At 52.0% G+C, this 17,533-nt stretch overlaps 5 protein-coding genes across 5 annotated transcripts; 1 reads left to right on the forward strand and 4 right to left on the reverse strand.

The window, feature by feature from the left end:
• Nucleotides 1-336: 336 nt before the first annotated feature.
• MAA_03686 (malate dehydrogenase) lies at nt 337-1,275 on the reverse strand (the record flags this gene model as incomplete). The annotated part of the gene is made up of 3 exons (XM_007821684.1): nt 337-370; nt 453-990; nt 1,068-1,275. The coding sequence occupies 3 exons, from the start codon at nt 1,273-1,275 to the stop codon at nt 337-339; spliced, it is 780 nt and encodes a 259-aa protein (XP_007819875.1).
• Nucleotides 1,276-2,942: 1,667 nt separating this feature from the next.
• MAA_03685 (Golgi membrane protein) lies at nt 2,943-5,275 on the reverse strand (the record flags this gene model as incomplete). Its single annotated transcript, XM_007821683.2, has 3 exons — nt 2,943-4,852; nt 4,923-5,090; nt 5,152-5,275. 3 exons carry the CDS (start codon nt 5,273-5,275, stop codon nt 2,943-2,945), a joined length of 2,202 nt encoding a protein of 733 aa, XP_007819874.2.
• Nucleotides 5,276-5,875: 600 nt separating this feature from the next.
• MAA_03684 (vacuolar sorting protein 39 domain 1) lies at nt 5,876-9,514 on the forward strand (the record flags this gene model as incomplete). Its single annotated transcript, XM_007821682.2, has 3 exons — nt 5,876-6,026; nt 6,084-6,511; nt 6,575-9,514. The coding sequence occupies 3 exons, from the start codon at nt 5,876-5,878 to the stop codon at nt 9,512-9,514; spliced, it is 3,519 nt and encodes a 1,172-aa protein (XP_007819873.2).
• Nucleotides 9,515-11,547: 2,033 nt separating this feature from the next.
• Nucleotides 11,548-12,981, reverse strand: MAA_03683 (Zinc finger domain-containing protein; the record flags this gene model as incomplete). The annotated part of the gene is made up of 1 exon (XM_007821681.1): nt 11,548-12,981. The coding sequence occupies one exon, from the start codon at nt 12,979-12,981 to the stop codon at nt 11,548-11,550; it is 1,434 nt and encodes a 477-aa protein (XP_007819872.1).
• Nucleotides 12,982-14,078: 1,097 nt separating this feature from the next.
• MAA_03682 (uncharacterized protein) lies at nt 14,079-14,570 on the reverse strand (the record flags this gene model as incomplete). Its single annotated transcript, XM_007821680.1, has 1 exon — nt 14,079-14,570. One exon carries the CDS (start codon nt 14,568-14,570, stop codon nt 14,079-14,081), a length of 492 nt encoding a protein of 163 aa, XP_007819871.1.
• Nucleotides 14,571-17,533: the final 2,963 nt, after the last annotated feature.

Below are 17,533 nucleotides of genomic sequence, written 5' to 3' on the forward strand. Positions count from 1 at the left end.
CAGGAGCAAAGTTTGCTTGTTTGCTTTGCCATGGCCAACTTCTGAACTTCCGAATTCCTCTTGCCAGGCTATCTTTTTGGATCGATTCAATTTAGATTTTTAATTGTCCAACTGCATGTTATGATACACCAGGAATCAACGAATCACACCCACTGGAACAAAGGAGTTATGTACAAGCATTCTCTCAGCAGCCAAGAAGTAGAGTGCCCAGGGAAAAAGAAAAAGGAAAAAAATCTCCAAACTATAACCAAGCGTGGGACGCATCAGTTAATCAATGATGTTAGTTAGCCCTGCTCAGCCTCGTTTTTCCAACTCCCGCTCTTCTCCACGTATCCATCACCTGCTATTTGTGCCCTGCCAGAACCAATAACTATTTATATACATCAGCAACATGATTCCAAAATCACAAGCCATGCGCAGAGCGGCGGCTGCGTGTGCAGAGGAAGACTTACACTGCTGAATACTGTACTTCGAATCTCGCAGGCATGTCCTTGCAATTGGCTGGTGGCGAACCGCCGGCCGTGTCAACACGGTAAACGTCCTTGATGCCTCCCGTGGTACCATCCATCGCCGTGAGCCGCAGCCAAGTTACGGCTTTCTCGCCCGTTTGGCCAACAGCAGCGGCAGAAGGGGCGTTGGCCGAGCTGTTCTTCGCGCACGGCACTTGGCCAATGGCTAATGCTGGCGTGTCCAAGTTGAAGAATGGAGTTGAACCGTCGAAGTAATGCACTCCAGACTTTGGCATGGCTGTGGGACCAAGCCTTTCAGCCTCGTCAAGCTTGAATTGTACAGCCATGGACGGGATCCGTGAGAGGACGTCAGGGTATAGAGCCGCAATACAGCTGGCATTGAAGAGGGTAGCCACGGCTCCGACAGCCTTGGGTGCGGCATCAGCGTTGTTGGGATCGCAGGTGTAATTTTGAGTCCCGCGTCCGACTGCTACGTGGCGTACAGTCAAGCCCTTATCTGGAGGAGGCAGCCCGTCGATGCCTACAGGGGGAGGTACATGTTAGTTATACCATGCCATAAATTCCTGGCTCTCGGATGATGTTCAATTTCATGCTTACCAGTGGGCATGTGAGCTTTCGACAAGTCACACACTGGAGCTGTCGAGAGACCCTTGGCTACCTCAACCTTGGAGGCGATGAGATTAAAGTATCCTGACAAGTTGTCCAGGGCACTGAGAGGGTTGTCGTTTGTATCCAAAGTCGGGAATGTTGGCGCAGCGCTGGCAATCGCGACAAATGCCGCCGTAAGGATTGTAATTGAACGCATGTTTGTTTCTCTTTCTTTTCTTTGGGTCACAGACAGCACCCTCCACAAAAAAAAACAGCAGGCAGGATGGCTTGTTGACCTGAGACGGACGGCGCAGAGATACGACGTAGCACCAGAAGAATAAGAATCGTAACGGTCAACAGGGGACGATTTCGTATCAATACTAGGCGAAACAGGAATGTAGATAGGCGCAGTAGCAAGAAGGGATAAACTGAAGAGCCAAAACAAATTTAACAGTCGTGGTGTAAGATGCAGACGACAAAGGGAATAAGGAAATAAGAAAATAGAAAAAAGGGAAAAGAAAAAAAAAACCACAACTGGGATGGCTATATACCGACCGGTTGAGAATTGGTTCTGTGCTTCAAAAAAAGAGAAGACCAGAAGGACGACCAAAACAGAGGCAAACGACTCTATTATAAGCCAGTATTTGTTGTTTCCAAGCACACGGCTACTGGCATGACTGTCTTGAATGGGCCAAGAAACCCAAAACCCACACACATCGGGTCTGCAGCCGCCCATCTAGGCCCGGCGTCAAGCACGACACCCGTAGCTATAGGTCCATCATTGGTCGGGCCAGGTCTTGTACAAGCCAAAGTGAGGGCGGCTGACTGAGAGACAGCAAGGCACCGACATGGGGCGATGCTTTTTATGGCACGGCGACAAACTGACGATGGTCGGAGAGCTTGTCGTCCAATTGATTGGCGCACTGCAGCTTCTGAGATGGCGGGGGGGCGGGAACGATGGGCTCAGCGCCGTTTGATTGGCCGCTGCCTAAGCGCCGTGCCAGGCGGGGATCCACTACGTCCAGAGCTCTCCTTGCTTGCTTGTCTCTGGCCTCCGCAATTGTGGACGCCTATTGTCTTCCCGCACACAGTCAATTGATAGGCAAACTACCTCAAACCACGTATTCCAATGCATCTGAGTGGTCAGCGGCCGGCCACCAGCGTGGAAGACAGACAGGGAATGCCCTTTGGTTTAAACGGCTCGGATAACGTGGTCCGAAACGCGGCCAACTGAGCTGCTCCATCCATCCAATGGATCGAAATCTACTCCACGCCTCGCATCTCGGGCCAGTGTCACCGATCGACGCATTACGCGAGCACAGCAGGTTCCCTGTCTCTACGCCACACCTTGTTGCTTCGGCGCGTAGGATATCTGCAAAAGAAATAATCAGGTTGGGCCAGCCGAGTAGTCAAGAGAACCATGGTTAGCTGAGCATTCCGGCTCTGTGCCCATGATTGGACACCCATCATTTCATCCTAGATCCCACGGCCCGGCCGCCATATCGGGCCGGCGCTTCGCGGGAATAGAAAACGTAACCACACAGGAATTGCTTGGCTCGGGCTCGCTACAGAAGACCTCCACGGTACAGAAGCCCCATCCTAGAGACAATAAAAACTGCGCAACCAAGACCTCTCTTGTAGGTGCTCTTCTCTATATCTACATGTCCTGGGAGCCTACACAAGCAAGTAGAAGCCTTCCCATATTCATCATCATTTCTCCCATGTCTCGCCTTGTCCAGATGGAATGCCTAGCTAACCCCGTAATATTACATCCCACATTATTGATTGTATGTGCATATGTATACTTTGGGCTTGCCTGTACCTCGGTCCAGCCTGATACTGGTGCTTGATTACCTCCGCAACTTGGCCAGCTTCTAAACGTCATTACTGCCTATTGAAACTATCTTGCTTCCAATCTCCGTGATTTGCACCACCACTTGCCGCCTTTCCTGCACCGGCTGCAGCCGCTCCGGCAGCAGCGGCAGCAGAGGAGCCCAAACTGGACGCATGCTTATCCAAGTCTGCGCTGCCGAGCCAATATAGTGAGAAAAAGACCAGTATATGCAGCGCTACACAGTACACTGCGAAGAGATTTCTGCTTGTACGGGACGCCAGAACCATGCGCGTGATCGAATACACCACCCTCTCCGGGAGGCTCATGCGCCGATAGGCTCTGGCCGACTCTCGACCACGAAAAGCCGCAAACGGTGATATGTTTGACTCATAGGCTTGGCGGTATCTGTCCATGGCCATCCCCGGGTTGCCCGTCCCGCCGATGGAAACCGTCGAGGGATTCGGGTTGGAGGAGTAAGCCGATGACGAAGTTGCTGTCACGCCGCCACGATTGTATGTTGATACATATCTTGTTTTTTCGTACAAGTTGAGGTTATCCTTTTGCAAGGCAGCAACTTCTTGCCGTAGTTGCTGGACAGTCCGATGAGTCTCGGACAGCTCCTGTTCCAATTGGGCGTTTTTCTTTTTGAATCGATCTCTTTGTGCTGTCACCATTGGCAGGATACCTGACCCGCCTCCCATCGGCTCCCGCTCTCCTGCTGTGGATCGTGGATCCAGTCCGCTGATGATGGATGAAGTAGGTGAAATCCTACCCTTTCGTGTCTGCGCACGAGTGACGTACGTGCCGGCGACAGAAGCACCAGACGGGAAAGCATTGGCTCCTTCGGCCTGCATATGCTCGAGATCTTCCTCTAGCTTCTGATTCAAGTTTTGTGACTTCTCCAACTCTGCATTTGTTCTTGAGAGCTCCTCCTGCAGATCCTCCAGCCGAGATTGCAGGTCTTGGTGCGAGACACGGAGAACCGTTAGCTCGTCACCTAGTTTCTTGTTGCGGGACAGAAGGAGCTTTTCTAAAGAATCCCCCTTGTCCGTGCTGCTTTCAATCCTTTCTCGAACCTCGTCATCATCACCGGTGGAAAACTCGATGCTTTTGAGAACCTCAAGTTCCTGCTTGATATCTTCATAGTCGTTCCATTTTTGGACCTTGGCCTTTAGCGTCTCCTTTTCCTCTTTCAAATGAAGTGCCTCACGCTCCATCGTACGCTGCTGAGAATCGAAACTTCGCTTCATACTTTCCTTTTCTAACCTGGACGCATCTAGCTTTCGAATCAGGGATGAATTTTCGGACCTCATGCGCATGTACCCAGGATCATCTTCCAGGGACTTTTCGGGTTGGGTTGAGATGGAGGATTTGGCCTGGGCCAATTCTAGTCGCAGCTGCTCATTGCGAGCTTCAACCTCAGCAAGCCTGGTGCTGGTGCGCTCAATATCAGAATGGAGCATTTCCAGTTCAGCGCTTGAGGCTTTTGCGTGATGGTTTTCTTGATCTTCTCCTGCTTTTCCAAGGCGCTGATTCACCTCGTAGCTGGCACGCATTTCGTTCAGAAGGCGCTCTTGATTCTCTACCTTCTCTTCCAAGCTCTTCTCTTTAGCTGCCCAGTTGTCTTTCTTCTCTTCCATGACGGCATTCCAAGACGATTCAACCTCTTTAACCCGCTTGTCCAGGTTGTCCTCGATTTCTTTTCGTGCGGTTCGCTCTGACTGAAGCTTGCTTTCGACATCTTCCAGTTGGGAAGTGAGCTTCGAAACATTTTCTTGGAGGTGCTTATTTTCTTCTGAGAGTCTGGGAAGCGTCTCCTCCGACAGGAGCATGGAGTCTACCGAGGCTTCCAAGAGTGGGTATGGGTCCGGTGCTTCTGATATCGATGTGTAGGCCTGAAGGAAGGCCGAGTTGACTGACTTGGAATGATTCGTGAGAAGATCAATGAAATTTTGATAGGCTTCCACTATTGTTAGCTACCGGGTGTATAGAAAAGGCTGCAGCCGGAGGCCAGACGGGATCTGGACTACCTTTCAAGAGACCTTTGATTTCGGTCAATTTGCTTGCATCATCAAGCTTTCTGAAGTCTTTTGTTTTTTGTGCCAGCTCTTTACGCTGCACTGTCGAGTCGCGCTGATACGTCACGATTTCTGACGCTGTATTATCGAGGTTCGCGGTCAGGGTTGTCAAATCAACACCTATTTACTGCAGTAAGTAAGTGCAAAACGCAGTTGCAATAACCCGGTTGAGACAGCGTACTTCTCCACGACGAAATAGCATGCTGGAATTTGTTTCCTGCTCCCTCAGCGGTCGGCGCGTCGGGCCGTGCTGCTGAAGAAGCAGCTTCGGCAGCGGCAGGACCGGCTCCAACGACCTGCGCCATTGTGAAAGCGGCGTTTAATTAATTTTCCACAGTCGGAAGCTGCGCATTCGATCGACGTATAAGTCTTGCCATCAATCGGCTACAAGAGGGCGGTGGACGACCAAGATGGCGTGATGGTACGATCGCGATGCTGGAGCTGGAGGATCTAGGCGTTGAAGTTCAAGCAGTTGACGTGTTCGTCACAGGGGAGGGACGGCGGGTCTGGTCTCAACATTCAATCAAGTCTGGTCTGGTTGAACATTGAACCAGCCACGGACCACTGAGCCAACTGAGCCACAGAGCCACAGCTCAACTGCCAGGCACCTACGTACCGGACATGTCAGGGTCAGGGAGCCTCTGTCTTGTAGGCGGCCCAGCCCCACCGAAACCTTGGCCTCAGTACCTCCTAGTACGTACCAGACCTGTGTCGTCGACACAAAGACGACTGGACTAATCCGATCTCCGAGCTGTGCTAACCTCCAAATGCCAACACCACTTGACGAAACCACCAAGCCATTGGTCTCCCTTGAAAAGCCAAATCAACGTACGCGATGCGCCACGGCCTTCAACTACAAATATGAGCGTGACACTACACTAGCCTCAAATGAATGATCCCTTGCCATGGCGACACAAACTAGCCTAGCTGCCAGCTCAGGCCAGCAGGCAGCGGTCGAAGATGGACCTTATATCTTACGACCGTTATTGGAGGAGATCCCGTTGGCATCAGACGGGTCCGATAACAATGTGAAGATTAATTGCGTCGAATTTTACGGTGGGTTAATCTAGGATCGGCCTATAAGGACACGGAAGCTAACGTATATACACACAGATGGAAACTTGTACATTGGCACGTCGGCGTCCGAGGTGCTTCATTTCGTACAAATTCCCCCCGTTTCAAATGATATGACGACACGACCTGTTTATATTCAAGCTTCCAGGCTATCACCAGTTTCTGTCGAGTCTCCCTCTTCGCGATCGGCTGGTCAAGGTGTGCAGGAAATACTATTGCTGCCACGGATAGGGAAAGCATGTATATTGTGCAACTCAACCGCGGCGTTTTATTCTTTGCCGGAACTGAGCCCGGTGTCTGGAATAAGCGTCGTCAAGAACTGTACCTGGATTGGTGGGGTGGACTTGAATGATGCGATTGCTACAGACGGCTCCGTAGCTACGAGCGGTAACGATGCCACCATACTCCTTTCTTTGAAATCCAAGATACAAGTTGTCCGCCTAGCCGATAAGGTGCTTGAGGCGCCAGTGAGTTACTTATATCTTTGGTTTACTGTGAACACTGACATGCTTGCTAACTTATGGTATCAGAAAGTGACATTTGCTGGAAGCGTTTTGTCCGTTCGCCGAGACTCAATAGCTTGCGTCGCCGATTCCAGGTCATACGCGCTATTAGACATTTATAGGCAGCTCACAATTCCATTGATGAGTATCTCGACCCTGGATGAAACACCCGTGGAAGATGTTGGACGAGTTCAATCACTTCGTGATACTGCTCCAGATCCTCCTGTCCGGACAGGTCCGACAAATTTATCTACTCGAAGTGCAAATACGCCAGGCCACAGTCGGAATCCGAGCCAGAATGACAATTCCTCCAACCCTCAACAACCGTCCTCTCCGGTGCCTTCAACAAGCCTAGAGCCACGCTCTAATTCTAAATCACCGTCGCCTCCTACAGACAAACCTTTGCCCTTACCCCCTGGCGAGGACACTTCGGCTGATCCAAATGTGCAGCCCACAAAACACCAGACATCAAATTTGCTCAAGCCGCATATTTCATCACCAAATTCTGAGGAGTTTTTATTGGTTATTGGGACGAAACTATCAGAACCAGGTGTTGGCATGTTTGTTAGTCTGGATGGCGAGCCTACGCGGGCGACGCTTCAGTTTGAGAAATATCCAGAGCAAATTGTGGTTGATGGCAACAATTTTGACATGACTTCGTCTCAGTCAGGTTTTGGCGAGGAAGAAGATTGTCATGTATTGGCTTCCATATCTAAGGAATCTGATAATGGGCTTTCCCATGGCATAGAAATTCAACACATAAACGCAGGCCAGGAAGCAAATCCAAAAAAGCATTGGTTGGAAGCAAGAGGCATTTCTATGGAGCACCCTTATGGCCTGAGGACCTTACTTGGAAAAGGGCAAGTCCAACTCGGCGAGATTGTCTCCAAGCTCGGCCAAAAGCGATTTTCTCCATTTCCTGGACCATTGGAGGCATCTAGCTCACTCAAGAGCTCAGACTCTAGGACCGCACTGTCGATAGAACAATTGTCCAAAGAAAAAGAACTTTTCGAACGTGATGACTCGCAGGACGATGATTCACTGCCGGAAGGTTGGGAGACAACCCGCAATACGGAAGGGGAACAGTTCGTGCGACGACTTGCTGACGTTGAAACAAGATTGGCGGTCTGGAACGGCAATTGTATATGGTGGGCAATGCGAAATCCTTTAATTATCCAATTTGACGCGCTGTTGGACGAAGCATGCCCCAAGGGGCAAATGGCAGACATGGACAAGAGTGCAGTGTATGCTGTCCTGAAACTTATTCGCGGCCGAGATGCGAGGACAGAATTGGAATACATGACGTTGGATTACCTGCGGCAAAAAGCTGGTCTCCTTCTACTCATTAACGTTCTGTCTGTCCAAAAAGAGCAAGTCTCTGAAGGCGATCTCAATGCTCTGGAGAAACTTTTGGTGGACAGTAAACTGGACCCTCGAGTAGTCCTGTCTCTCATTCCCGGAATCAGAAATGACATCATTGAAGGGAAACAAGGCATTTGGATCTATGAAGGGGTAAAGAAGATCGCCGAGTCTTACCTCCGAAGCGTCATTTTTGAAAGACCAGCAAAGAGCGCTCTGCAAGATATCGAACTACAGATTATGCACTTTTTCCGCCGATTCCTATCGGCTTGGAGGAAAATGAAGGGATTTGGCAGCGTTCCCGACGAAGTTGAAGTATTCAGGACTGTGGATGCTGCACTTCTCATCTCCTTGCTTGAGCTGGACCAGCGCTCTCCTCGAGGCACGGTTCACAGCGGCGCGGTTAGATCGGAACTTAATGACGTTGTTGACAAAGGAGTGGACTGTTTCGACCGTGCTGTCGACATCTTAGAGTCGTATCATAGGCTTTTTATGCTAAGCAGACTCTACCAAAGCCGCAAAATGGCTGGTGACGTTTTGGCAACCTGGAAACGCATTATTGAAGGGGAAGAGGATAGCGCGTCCGAATTTTACGACGGCGAGCAACGTGTCCGAGACTACCTGAAGAAGATTAGCAGTCAAGCTCTGATCCAAGAATACGGAATTTGGCTTGCCAAAAGAAATCCACGATTGGGAGTGCAGGTGTTTGCCGAGGATGAGGGGAAGGCTCCCAGGTTTGAACCAGCGCGAGCCGTTGAGATTCTCCGGGCAGAGGCCCCGGATGCGGTCAAATATTACCTAGAGCATCTTGTATTTGCCAAGGGCCTCACGTCATATGTGAACGAGCTCTTAAACTACTATCTTGACGTGGTTCTTGGAGATCTCAGATCTTCGGCAGCCAGTCGAGAGACGGTTATGGCTACATACGAGGCATACAGGGCGTTACAAGGACCCAAGCCGACATACCACCATTTTCTATTAGCAAACACACCCCCGGATAGCGAAATATGGAAGAGTCGCTTACGACTGCTCCAGCTCCTTGGCGGTACGCATGACTACGACACCGCGGCTATCGCGGAACGTATTGGCAGTTTACCGGGCGACCTGCTCGTCCCTGAGACCATCATTCTAGCTGGCCATCAGCGTCGCCACGAAGAGGCACTACGGCTATTGGTCCACAGGCTTGGTGACTACGATACAGCAGTGTCGTACTGTCTTCGAGGCGGTTCCAGCGTCTACGGGCACCTGGATGGTCGACAGGGTGGAGGTAGCATGCCCGAAACAGAGCAGCAGCGCCGCCTATTCCAAGTAGTCCTCCACGAATTTCTGAGCATTGCGGATGTTAGTCATCGAATCGAGCAGACGGGCGCACTATTGGAACGTTTTGGTGGCTGGTTCGAAGTGGGAGAAGTGCTAGGCTTGGTGCCCGACGCCTGGTCCGTGGACGTCGTGGCCGGGTTTCTCATAGGAGCGATGAAGAGACTTGTACGGGAGAAGAACGAGAGCGTGGTGAGAAGGGCGCTCAGTGGCGCAGAGAACTTGAGGGTCAACTACGACCTAGTTGTGGGAGTCGAGCAGAAGGGTCCGAGTATCGAGGCACAGAACTAGCGCTTTGGTGTCTATCCGAATACCAACGCAAGGAGTGTACATTTAGCGCGCATGTGTGTAACATAATGAGAAAGACATGGACACTTGACGAGGTGCTACTGATGTTTGAAAAAAAAGTATTGATAGTTTCGACAAGATGCTTCCGTCCAAAGTTGTGGCACAGCCCTCACACCCGGCAATGGGATTCAGCTTCGGTCAGCTCGGCCAATTAACTCTAGAAGCAGGGACTAATGTATGATACAAACCCCAGTGAACGTGTCCTACATGGCCAAACCACGGATGTTAGCCAAGGTTTCTCGCGTTCAGCAACGAAGGTGAAGCAGCTCCCCTGCCTCAGATACATGGGCGATGCTGTCTCTCGCCAGCACACAAAATCTCGCCTGGCAGCTGATCGCAACCTCCCTTGACCCCACGACGTCGACGGAGCACACGCCGACGTCCTTGCGAGCCAATAGCCTCGAAGCCCGCGCCGAGGACATGAGCCTTTTGCCAAGGGACCGACGTCCCAGCTGAGAAGACGGGCTCGTCCACGACATGGCGGTGGCTTGAGCTGAACAAACTATCGAATGCCTCGACGTATAACCAGAGACCGTTGATGCCATTGTCTGTCCGCAGGCAAGAGCCGCAGCACGTATGTACAATGTGGCAAACTCTGGCAATCGAGCTGGCTTGTGGCTTTCTTTGCTCCTCTTGGTTTCCGTGGAGTTGCTGTCAGGAGACGGCGCCGAGACGACCAAGATATAAAGGGAGCGGTGGTGCCGACCGGAGCCGCGTTGCGGGAGTACGGAATATGTGCTTTTATCAGTTCATTTGTTTGATTTTCTTTCATTTTATTCTACGGAGTACATGACTTGCTTTGCTTGTTTGCGGAACAGCACGCTCGTCCTGCCACGGCCTGCTGTCTATCGTCCGCAGCTCAGCTACAACAAGCCTCTGCTTCCGCGTCGTGATATCCCCCCCCCTTCTCTGTCCTGTCGGATGAACAGTCCCTACAGTCCCTCTCTCAGTATCATCCCTACCTTGAGGCCGACTCGTGCAAGCGCTTGGCGGTTAAAGAAGCCCTTCATCTTCTCACGGCCCGTGTAGCACTCGACCACTATCCAGCACCTCGTGTCAGACCTTGATTGATGGTCACTCTGGGAAAATGACCCTCGGAGCGGAGGCCAACTAATCCTCAGGCTGGGGTGACTCGTTGCCCTTGAGGATGGATATACCGGATGTTCAATGCCACAAGTGGCTATTCGACTCGATGCTACTTGTAGCGTCTATGGCCGCATTTGGACCGAGCAGAACCGTGGTGCCTGTTTTGGTATCATCAGACAACAGTTAATTCACATGGGTGGCGAACGAGTTTTTGGACCGACGTATCGACGTCTCGCTCAGTCAGTCGCGCTGCGAAATGGGGGCCGCCCGAGCACAAAGCCGAGCGCTTTGACGACGAAGTGCTTTACATCGGCGTCGCGAAAAGGCCCTGGTCCTTCCTCCTCGTGAATAAACGACATCGCATCACAATGGTTCAAACAGCGGCACAGGAGTTGGGGAGAAGAGTTCTTGTCCCATTAAGAAATATCCTAAGAGGCGTTGTTAAATCGCCGGAAACACCACCACAGTGGACAAAACACAGGGTATCGAGAACGAAAAGAGCCAAAAAAAAAAAGAAAAAATCCTTGGACCGCTCTCAAAGCCGGAACGATTCCAGAAGCTGGGTTTCCAATCCATGTCATCCATCGTAATTAAGAACAACCAATTGTCCATATTCATGCCAAAACCGAGAGGCTGCGAAGACAAAAAACAAACCTGCACATTATCAATAAGTGCATAAAACTCCGAAAATTGAACCCGCATGGCAAAATACCAATCCGACCCAGCCATGTCCCATTAAATCCAGGTCAATTTCACATGCGCCGTCTTCCTATGCTCCCCTTCTAATATGGTTATGAGTCTCTAGCAAATCGAGTTCGTAAGGTCTCAAAACTCCCTTCCGTGTGCTGGGGAGACGAGAAGATGATGGCTCTAGACAAGCAAAGGACCTATTAAATGGGGGCACTGCTCGTCTTCAACATTTCATGCATTTCCTTCAGTTGTTCCTCCGTGGGGTCATCAGAAATCCACGGTCCTTTCTCATCGTCTGTGGCGCCAAGGAAGCCTTCAGCCCGCTTTAGCGTTTGGACATCAAGGTCCGTAACATATGATTTGCCATCCGACAGTTTGATGCGAACCTCATGATCGGTCGAAAGCATCATGTCGTCCTTGGCCAATCTGCGGGGACCATCAAAGACAGCCATAATACGCTTTCGCATCGTCATTTGGCCCTTATCAAAGCCCCAGGATGATGGGTAGTCGCGGCGATTCTTGCGGCCACGAGTCTTGGTAGCAGTTGGAACACCCCCCCGAGAATGCGTCAACCCGCGGGATTTTTGCACACCGTTGGCAGGGTTACCTTTTTTCTTTATTGAGGGCGACGAGTTGGCTTTGGAAGAAACATCATCGGCATCCTCGTCCTCGCCCATGTCCAAATCATCCTCCTCGTCCTCATGGAGGGAGGCCTGCATAGTCGGTGTTGTGGTTGGGAGGTTGTTCTTTTCCAGGGTATGGTGGACCATCTTGTCGTTCTCGACCTCGGCCAATCGCTGTGCATTGATGGCCTCTGCGGGATCCTCCTGTTGCACAATTCGAAGGACACAGTCGTCCAGATGCTCGTAGAAGTCCTGGGCATTGGAGAAGGTTTGCGAACACGTGGAACACTTTCCAGTGGCATCGGGAGCGTAGCCAGTGAGTTTCTTTCCAGTGGCCACGCCGGCTGGCGTCTTCTTGCGGCTATTCGGGGGAGTCTGTTCAACACCATGAACAGCGGTCAGGTGTCTCTTGAAGACATCTGCTCGGTTGAACGACTTTTCGGCAGGAGACCCAGAGCCAGGGCAGAAGCCGCAAACCATGGTGCCCTTGTAGTGGGTCAGTGTGTGGCGGTTCTTGTCGTATTTGCGGGCAAAACCCTTGATGTGGTATTCGCAGGTCTGGATGGGACACTTCTCGGGTCGCTCATTCTGGTGAGTGAGCATGTGCGCCTTGAGGTCCTTGAATATCTTGCCGCAATCGGGATAGGTGCACCTTTGCTTCTCCTTGGTTTCATCGCTGCTAAAGTCGGCAGAGCCAACCGGGGAAATGAAGTTGGCCATGCTCACACGGCGGCCATTGGCATCGATGGGGGCACCGTATGGGCTGTGGGTGGTGTAGTTGGGACCAAAGGGGCCATTGTGGAGGAATGGCGAGGCGCTGTCGGTTCGAGCCATGTTGGGCTGCGGTGACGACGATAGTGACGGCGAGGGCACGAATTGGTGTGCCTGAGCGTGTTGAAAGTGGCCATCGTAAGGCGAGATGGGCATCGGAGGGCGGGCGATTTCTGGGTGGATGAGGGAAGGATCTGCGACAACGGGAACAGCGTCAGTGAGTGTGGCCGCGGACGACATGGTCAATTGCCGCTACGACTGCCGTCGTGATCGGAATGGCGTTGCAGAATTGAAACAGAACAATGCAATCAAAGATGAACTGGAAAAGTAAAAGGTGTCTCTCGAGGGTTCCAGATAGTAACAACATAGGTTGGGTGAAGTGAACCGAGGCGGGGTGAGGTGGCCTGCGGTTTTGGCCGAGGACAAGAGGCCGCCCAAGACGGGTAACAACCACCAACCGTTGACGTACGAAGGTCTCAAATAGGTGCGAGAAACGAGAAACACCTTTTTTTGGTGGGGGGGCGCCAGCGGCCATTCAAGGGACACCCACTGCGCTTACTGGGCGCCACACGCTTTCGCTGGATGAGACACAGCAGCTGGTCACAGCGACTCGTCACAATCGGCCAGCAGCACTTGGGATGACTGGAGCACTCGACTCGCGCACCTCGACCGAGCTGCTCAACCAGCACCGATGGCACACCACTATGCAATAATGGATGCAGCGGCATGCACTCGGTGCTCCGTACAGCGGGCTGTCCAGACGGAAGCAAAGCACAGCAGGCCAACTGGTGTGCGTCGGGGCCCCGTGAAATGATGACGCGCTGCGTCGGAGCGCCGTTGGGCCGTTGTGTTGTAAAAGTCGGCACCCGCACTGGCGGAGCCACGACCCAATTGTCTCAGGCATGGCGCGCAATGGCAAGCTGAACTGCGGGCCCCCCTGGCAAACCCAAACATCGAGTACCCATGATGACTCGGCCCACAGGTCCAGTATGTATGAAAGATACGGAACAATCATGATGTGCACCTTTTTCCCTTGGAAGGTGAGCACCGGCATGGAGGTAGGTGTGCGGGTATCCCGTATGGGAGATGTTCATTGCCTTCTGTCCAGTAAGCCGGCCGGCCTTGCCTCGGCTGCGCGACCAAGCCCCAAGGCTATCATTTGGCGAACAGACTGACAGACAGATGGGCGATGCGCAGACGACGAGGACACAAAAACATAGTGGGAACGGGCAAGCAGTCGGCAGCAACTGAAGCTTGCTGAAAGGTGGAAAATACGGCCATGAAAAGAAAGAGAAGGGGCGAGACAAAGGCGCAAGAGAGGGCGAGGAAATGCCATACTACTTACCAACAAAAGATTTTGGCTGTCCGCCAAAGTCAAAGCTGCTGAAATCCTCCACTCCAGAGCCATGAAAGTACTCGGGGGCGGCCATATAGTCACTCCCGACGATGCTGGGTTGCATGTTCATTGTGTGACCGGTCCAGTCAGTCACACCCAAGTGTCCGTTGCTCGACTGTGGTGAACCGACTGCTGAAGATGGCGCTGAGGGTAGGGAACCAGAGGACAGACCAGAGGACGACAGTCTTATGTCACCGTCCTCTGGATACACACCAGGAGACGTGTGACCCTTGAGAATGTAGTTCGGCGTCTCGGCGTATAGCGAGGGCTCAAAACCCATTGACGTTGTGCTAGGAGGGTACGTGACACCAACGGTCATTGGAGAAGCAGATCCAAAGGCGTTCTGTGGGGGTTCAGGATAATTGGTGTAATCGTCCGTACGTTGCTGTTGTGCGAACAGGCCGTTGTAGGGCTGCTCAGCCAAAGCGGCCATTGTGTTTGTGACGATTGTAGATTGCGGAGGGCGAGTCTGGCATTTTAGAGTCAGCAATACGCACATCTGATTTCCTATTCACATTTCTCTTTGAGACGCCTTCGCTCAGGACTGGGCTTTTTTTTTTCCTCTTCTTATATCTTGCTCTTACCTCGAAAGAACCGCACAGTCTCGTTCCACCCCAAGGCCTCTTCCGTTATAAATCAGGTAGGGCTTTGTCTCGCGGGGTTGCCGAGCCTGGCAGGGTCACAAGAATGAACACTTCGAAGTATTAAATGTATGTAGAGGCAAAAATTCGACAGGTCGCTATTGTTCGTTCTGCTTCGCCTCGTCGTAGCCTTGGCTGTATGCTGTGAAGGAATAGTAATTCTGGGAACAAGTGGTAGAGAAGGTGTGATAACGACAGGGCGAACAAGAGCAGTTGTGTCTAAGGGCGTTTCGGTGTGATGGTGCGGTGTCGACAGTGATACCTGGATGAGAGAGGGCTGGTATGTGACAACAGAATTCTACGTGATGATTGATTGGTGTTGAGGGACAACCAAAAGTTGATCTGGTAGAGAAGGCTGACAACAAACGTTTGATGTTGTTGGGGGCTTGGACGTAGATATATAGACGGCCTGCATCTAGACTAGACAGCCCAAACCAGGGCCCGGTGGACAGGATCTACTTTTCCACAAAGTTGAGATACAGGGCCAGTAGGGCAGAGGTGTTGAACTCCGCCAGCCTCATCCGGGAGACAGGGGGGTGTGGTCAAGAAGGCTCCATCACCGCAGAAATTGAAGAGACAAAATTCATTGCACAGGGTCATCCATCATGATGCCGCCCGCGCAGCATGGCTCTCGGGCTGGTGGGCTTTTCGGTATTCATCAAGAGCCTCGTCTTGGGACTGGAGTCGACCAGGATCAGGCAGAGAGGCGTGTGTGCAAGACAGGAAAGGAAAGAAGAAAAAAGGCGTTTGCGTGCCTGGGGCGTGGTTCGCAGGGCGGGCGTGTGGTCGAGAGTTCATGAAGGTTTGTGGGAGCCATCGATTGAGCCACTGGCGTATTTGGGCGGTCCCCGACGATCATCTGGCGGAAAAGGTCATGGACCTCTGGTGTACCCAAAAGTACCGGTACCTCGTTCACCTGGCCTCATTAAGGAGGGGCGGAAGTCGGCAGGCAAGAACGAAGGCAAATGACCTGGTAAGCATCAAAGTTAGCTATGTGGTCTGGTACCGCTGCAACGGGTCGTGTATCTGGTACAAGAGCCAAAGTATCGTCCCGAGAAACGAGCAACCCAGCAACCTCAGAACGGCCCATGACTGGCCACCCAAGCGATGCGCGGCGACCCCATTGCAGAGGTGATGGGGTTGCTGGGGTCTCGGCATGACACTCCCACACTCACACACACACAACCACACCGTGAAGCAACACTCCAGAGACAAGTCGCCAGCAAACCAACACGATGCCAGGGGTATCGGACATGCTAAACCTAGGTGGGACTCGCGGGTCTTGCGACAGCTCAAGAGGATATACTTTGTCTTTGGACCCCCCCTAAATCCCCCACAAGCCGTCTGTCTGTAGGCAGACTGTCTCGGACACACAGCAAGCTTACTACTACCACCTGTCCTTCGACTCCGATTTTTGTACGGATTGCCGTTTGGAGGCCGACTGAATGTACCCCGTACCAAGCAGACGGTATCTGCCTCGCATCCAGTGTCTCTGGTCCCTGTTTGCCTGACATCTTCCTCTCAACTGGAACGAACAGACAATCAAGACTGTGGCGGCTCGTGGCTCGTGGCTCGTGGCTCCAGGCCTCCCACCTCCTTTTCCCCGACTTAGATTCAGTACGGAGTACTTGGGGCTTAAATTCAGACCATTGGTGTAATTTCAACTTCAACGATACATACAGCCTAGGGTCGCGGGCTTACGGTTGATTTGCAAAGGATCACCAATTCTCAGGGCCTTCGTCTGGAGCTTGGGAAGGTCACATCATGGTGATCAAACAAGAGGTACTAGACGAGCTACTCAGTCGTTGACGAGCAAAAATAATCTCACTTCTCCTCATCCAAGGGCTGGCGGCAATCGGCAGGCTGGTTTGGAGCGTCAACCCGGCACATCGGACATATGTAACAACCTGGGCATTAGTCCGGAGTGAACTGCATGTGTGTATCTGACATCTCGAGCCTAAAATCATGGCAGTATGTACGTACTTGTATGTACATCTGTAGGCAGGACCCTAGAAGTGTGTTACTCCGTATAAACCCAAATTGGAGGTAAAAAGAAGCACTTGAGGGATAATTCGCTCAAGACAGAAGGGTTCCACACAAAAATTTGCACACCTGGCTGGTTGTGATGACAAGTACGGAGTACCGAGACAGTAACCGACAGTTGCCAGCACCAGGACGTCGTCAATCACCGAATAATTCTCTCATCTCAGAAGAATTTCTTTCAATAGTAGAAGCCCCAAGCCAAAGCAGCTCGCGTCAACTCAGTACCAGATGCATTGCACGGCAGGTGCTCGTCAAGCCAACAGAAACAGATTGCAGCACCATGTTCAGCCAGTACGGAGTACTTCGGGTCCTAACCCTACTTCCCACGTCTGATAAGCCCCGCGGGGCTGCGGGCCTTGGCCGCAATCTTGAACTATGCCACTCTTGGCCTCAACTACGAGTGAACGGTGCATTGCATTCTAAATTAGAGGCCAACTAAACCAGCAGGAAGTGTATCAAGAAATGGTACTGTACCCCGACCGGCGCCAGGTATCGTCCAGAGAACGGAGTGCTACCAAGGGAGGAAGATACGTTCAGTGCTATAGTTGGCGTTGGCCTAGGACGGCGCATTTCGCTTTCTTCGGTCCATTCGGTCGCGAGCGCCTCGAGTCTCCCGATATGGGCCGTGCGTTTGCGCTGGAACATTTTACTTTGTCCTATTTAGTTCAGGGGGTGAGCCCCCTCAATGTATAACGGGTTGTGCTATTAGGTA

Source organism: Metarhizium robertsii, assembly GCF_000187425.2.
Source record: "Metarhizium robertsii ARSEF 23 chromosome Unknown MAA_Scf_3, whole genome shotgun sequence".
NCBI lineage: Eukaryota > Fungi > Ascomycota > Sordariomycetes > Hypocreales > Clavicipitaceae > Metarhizium > Metarhizium robertsii.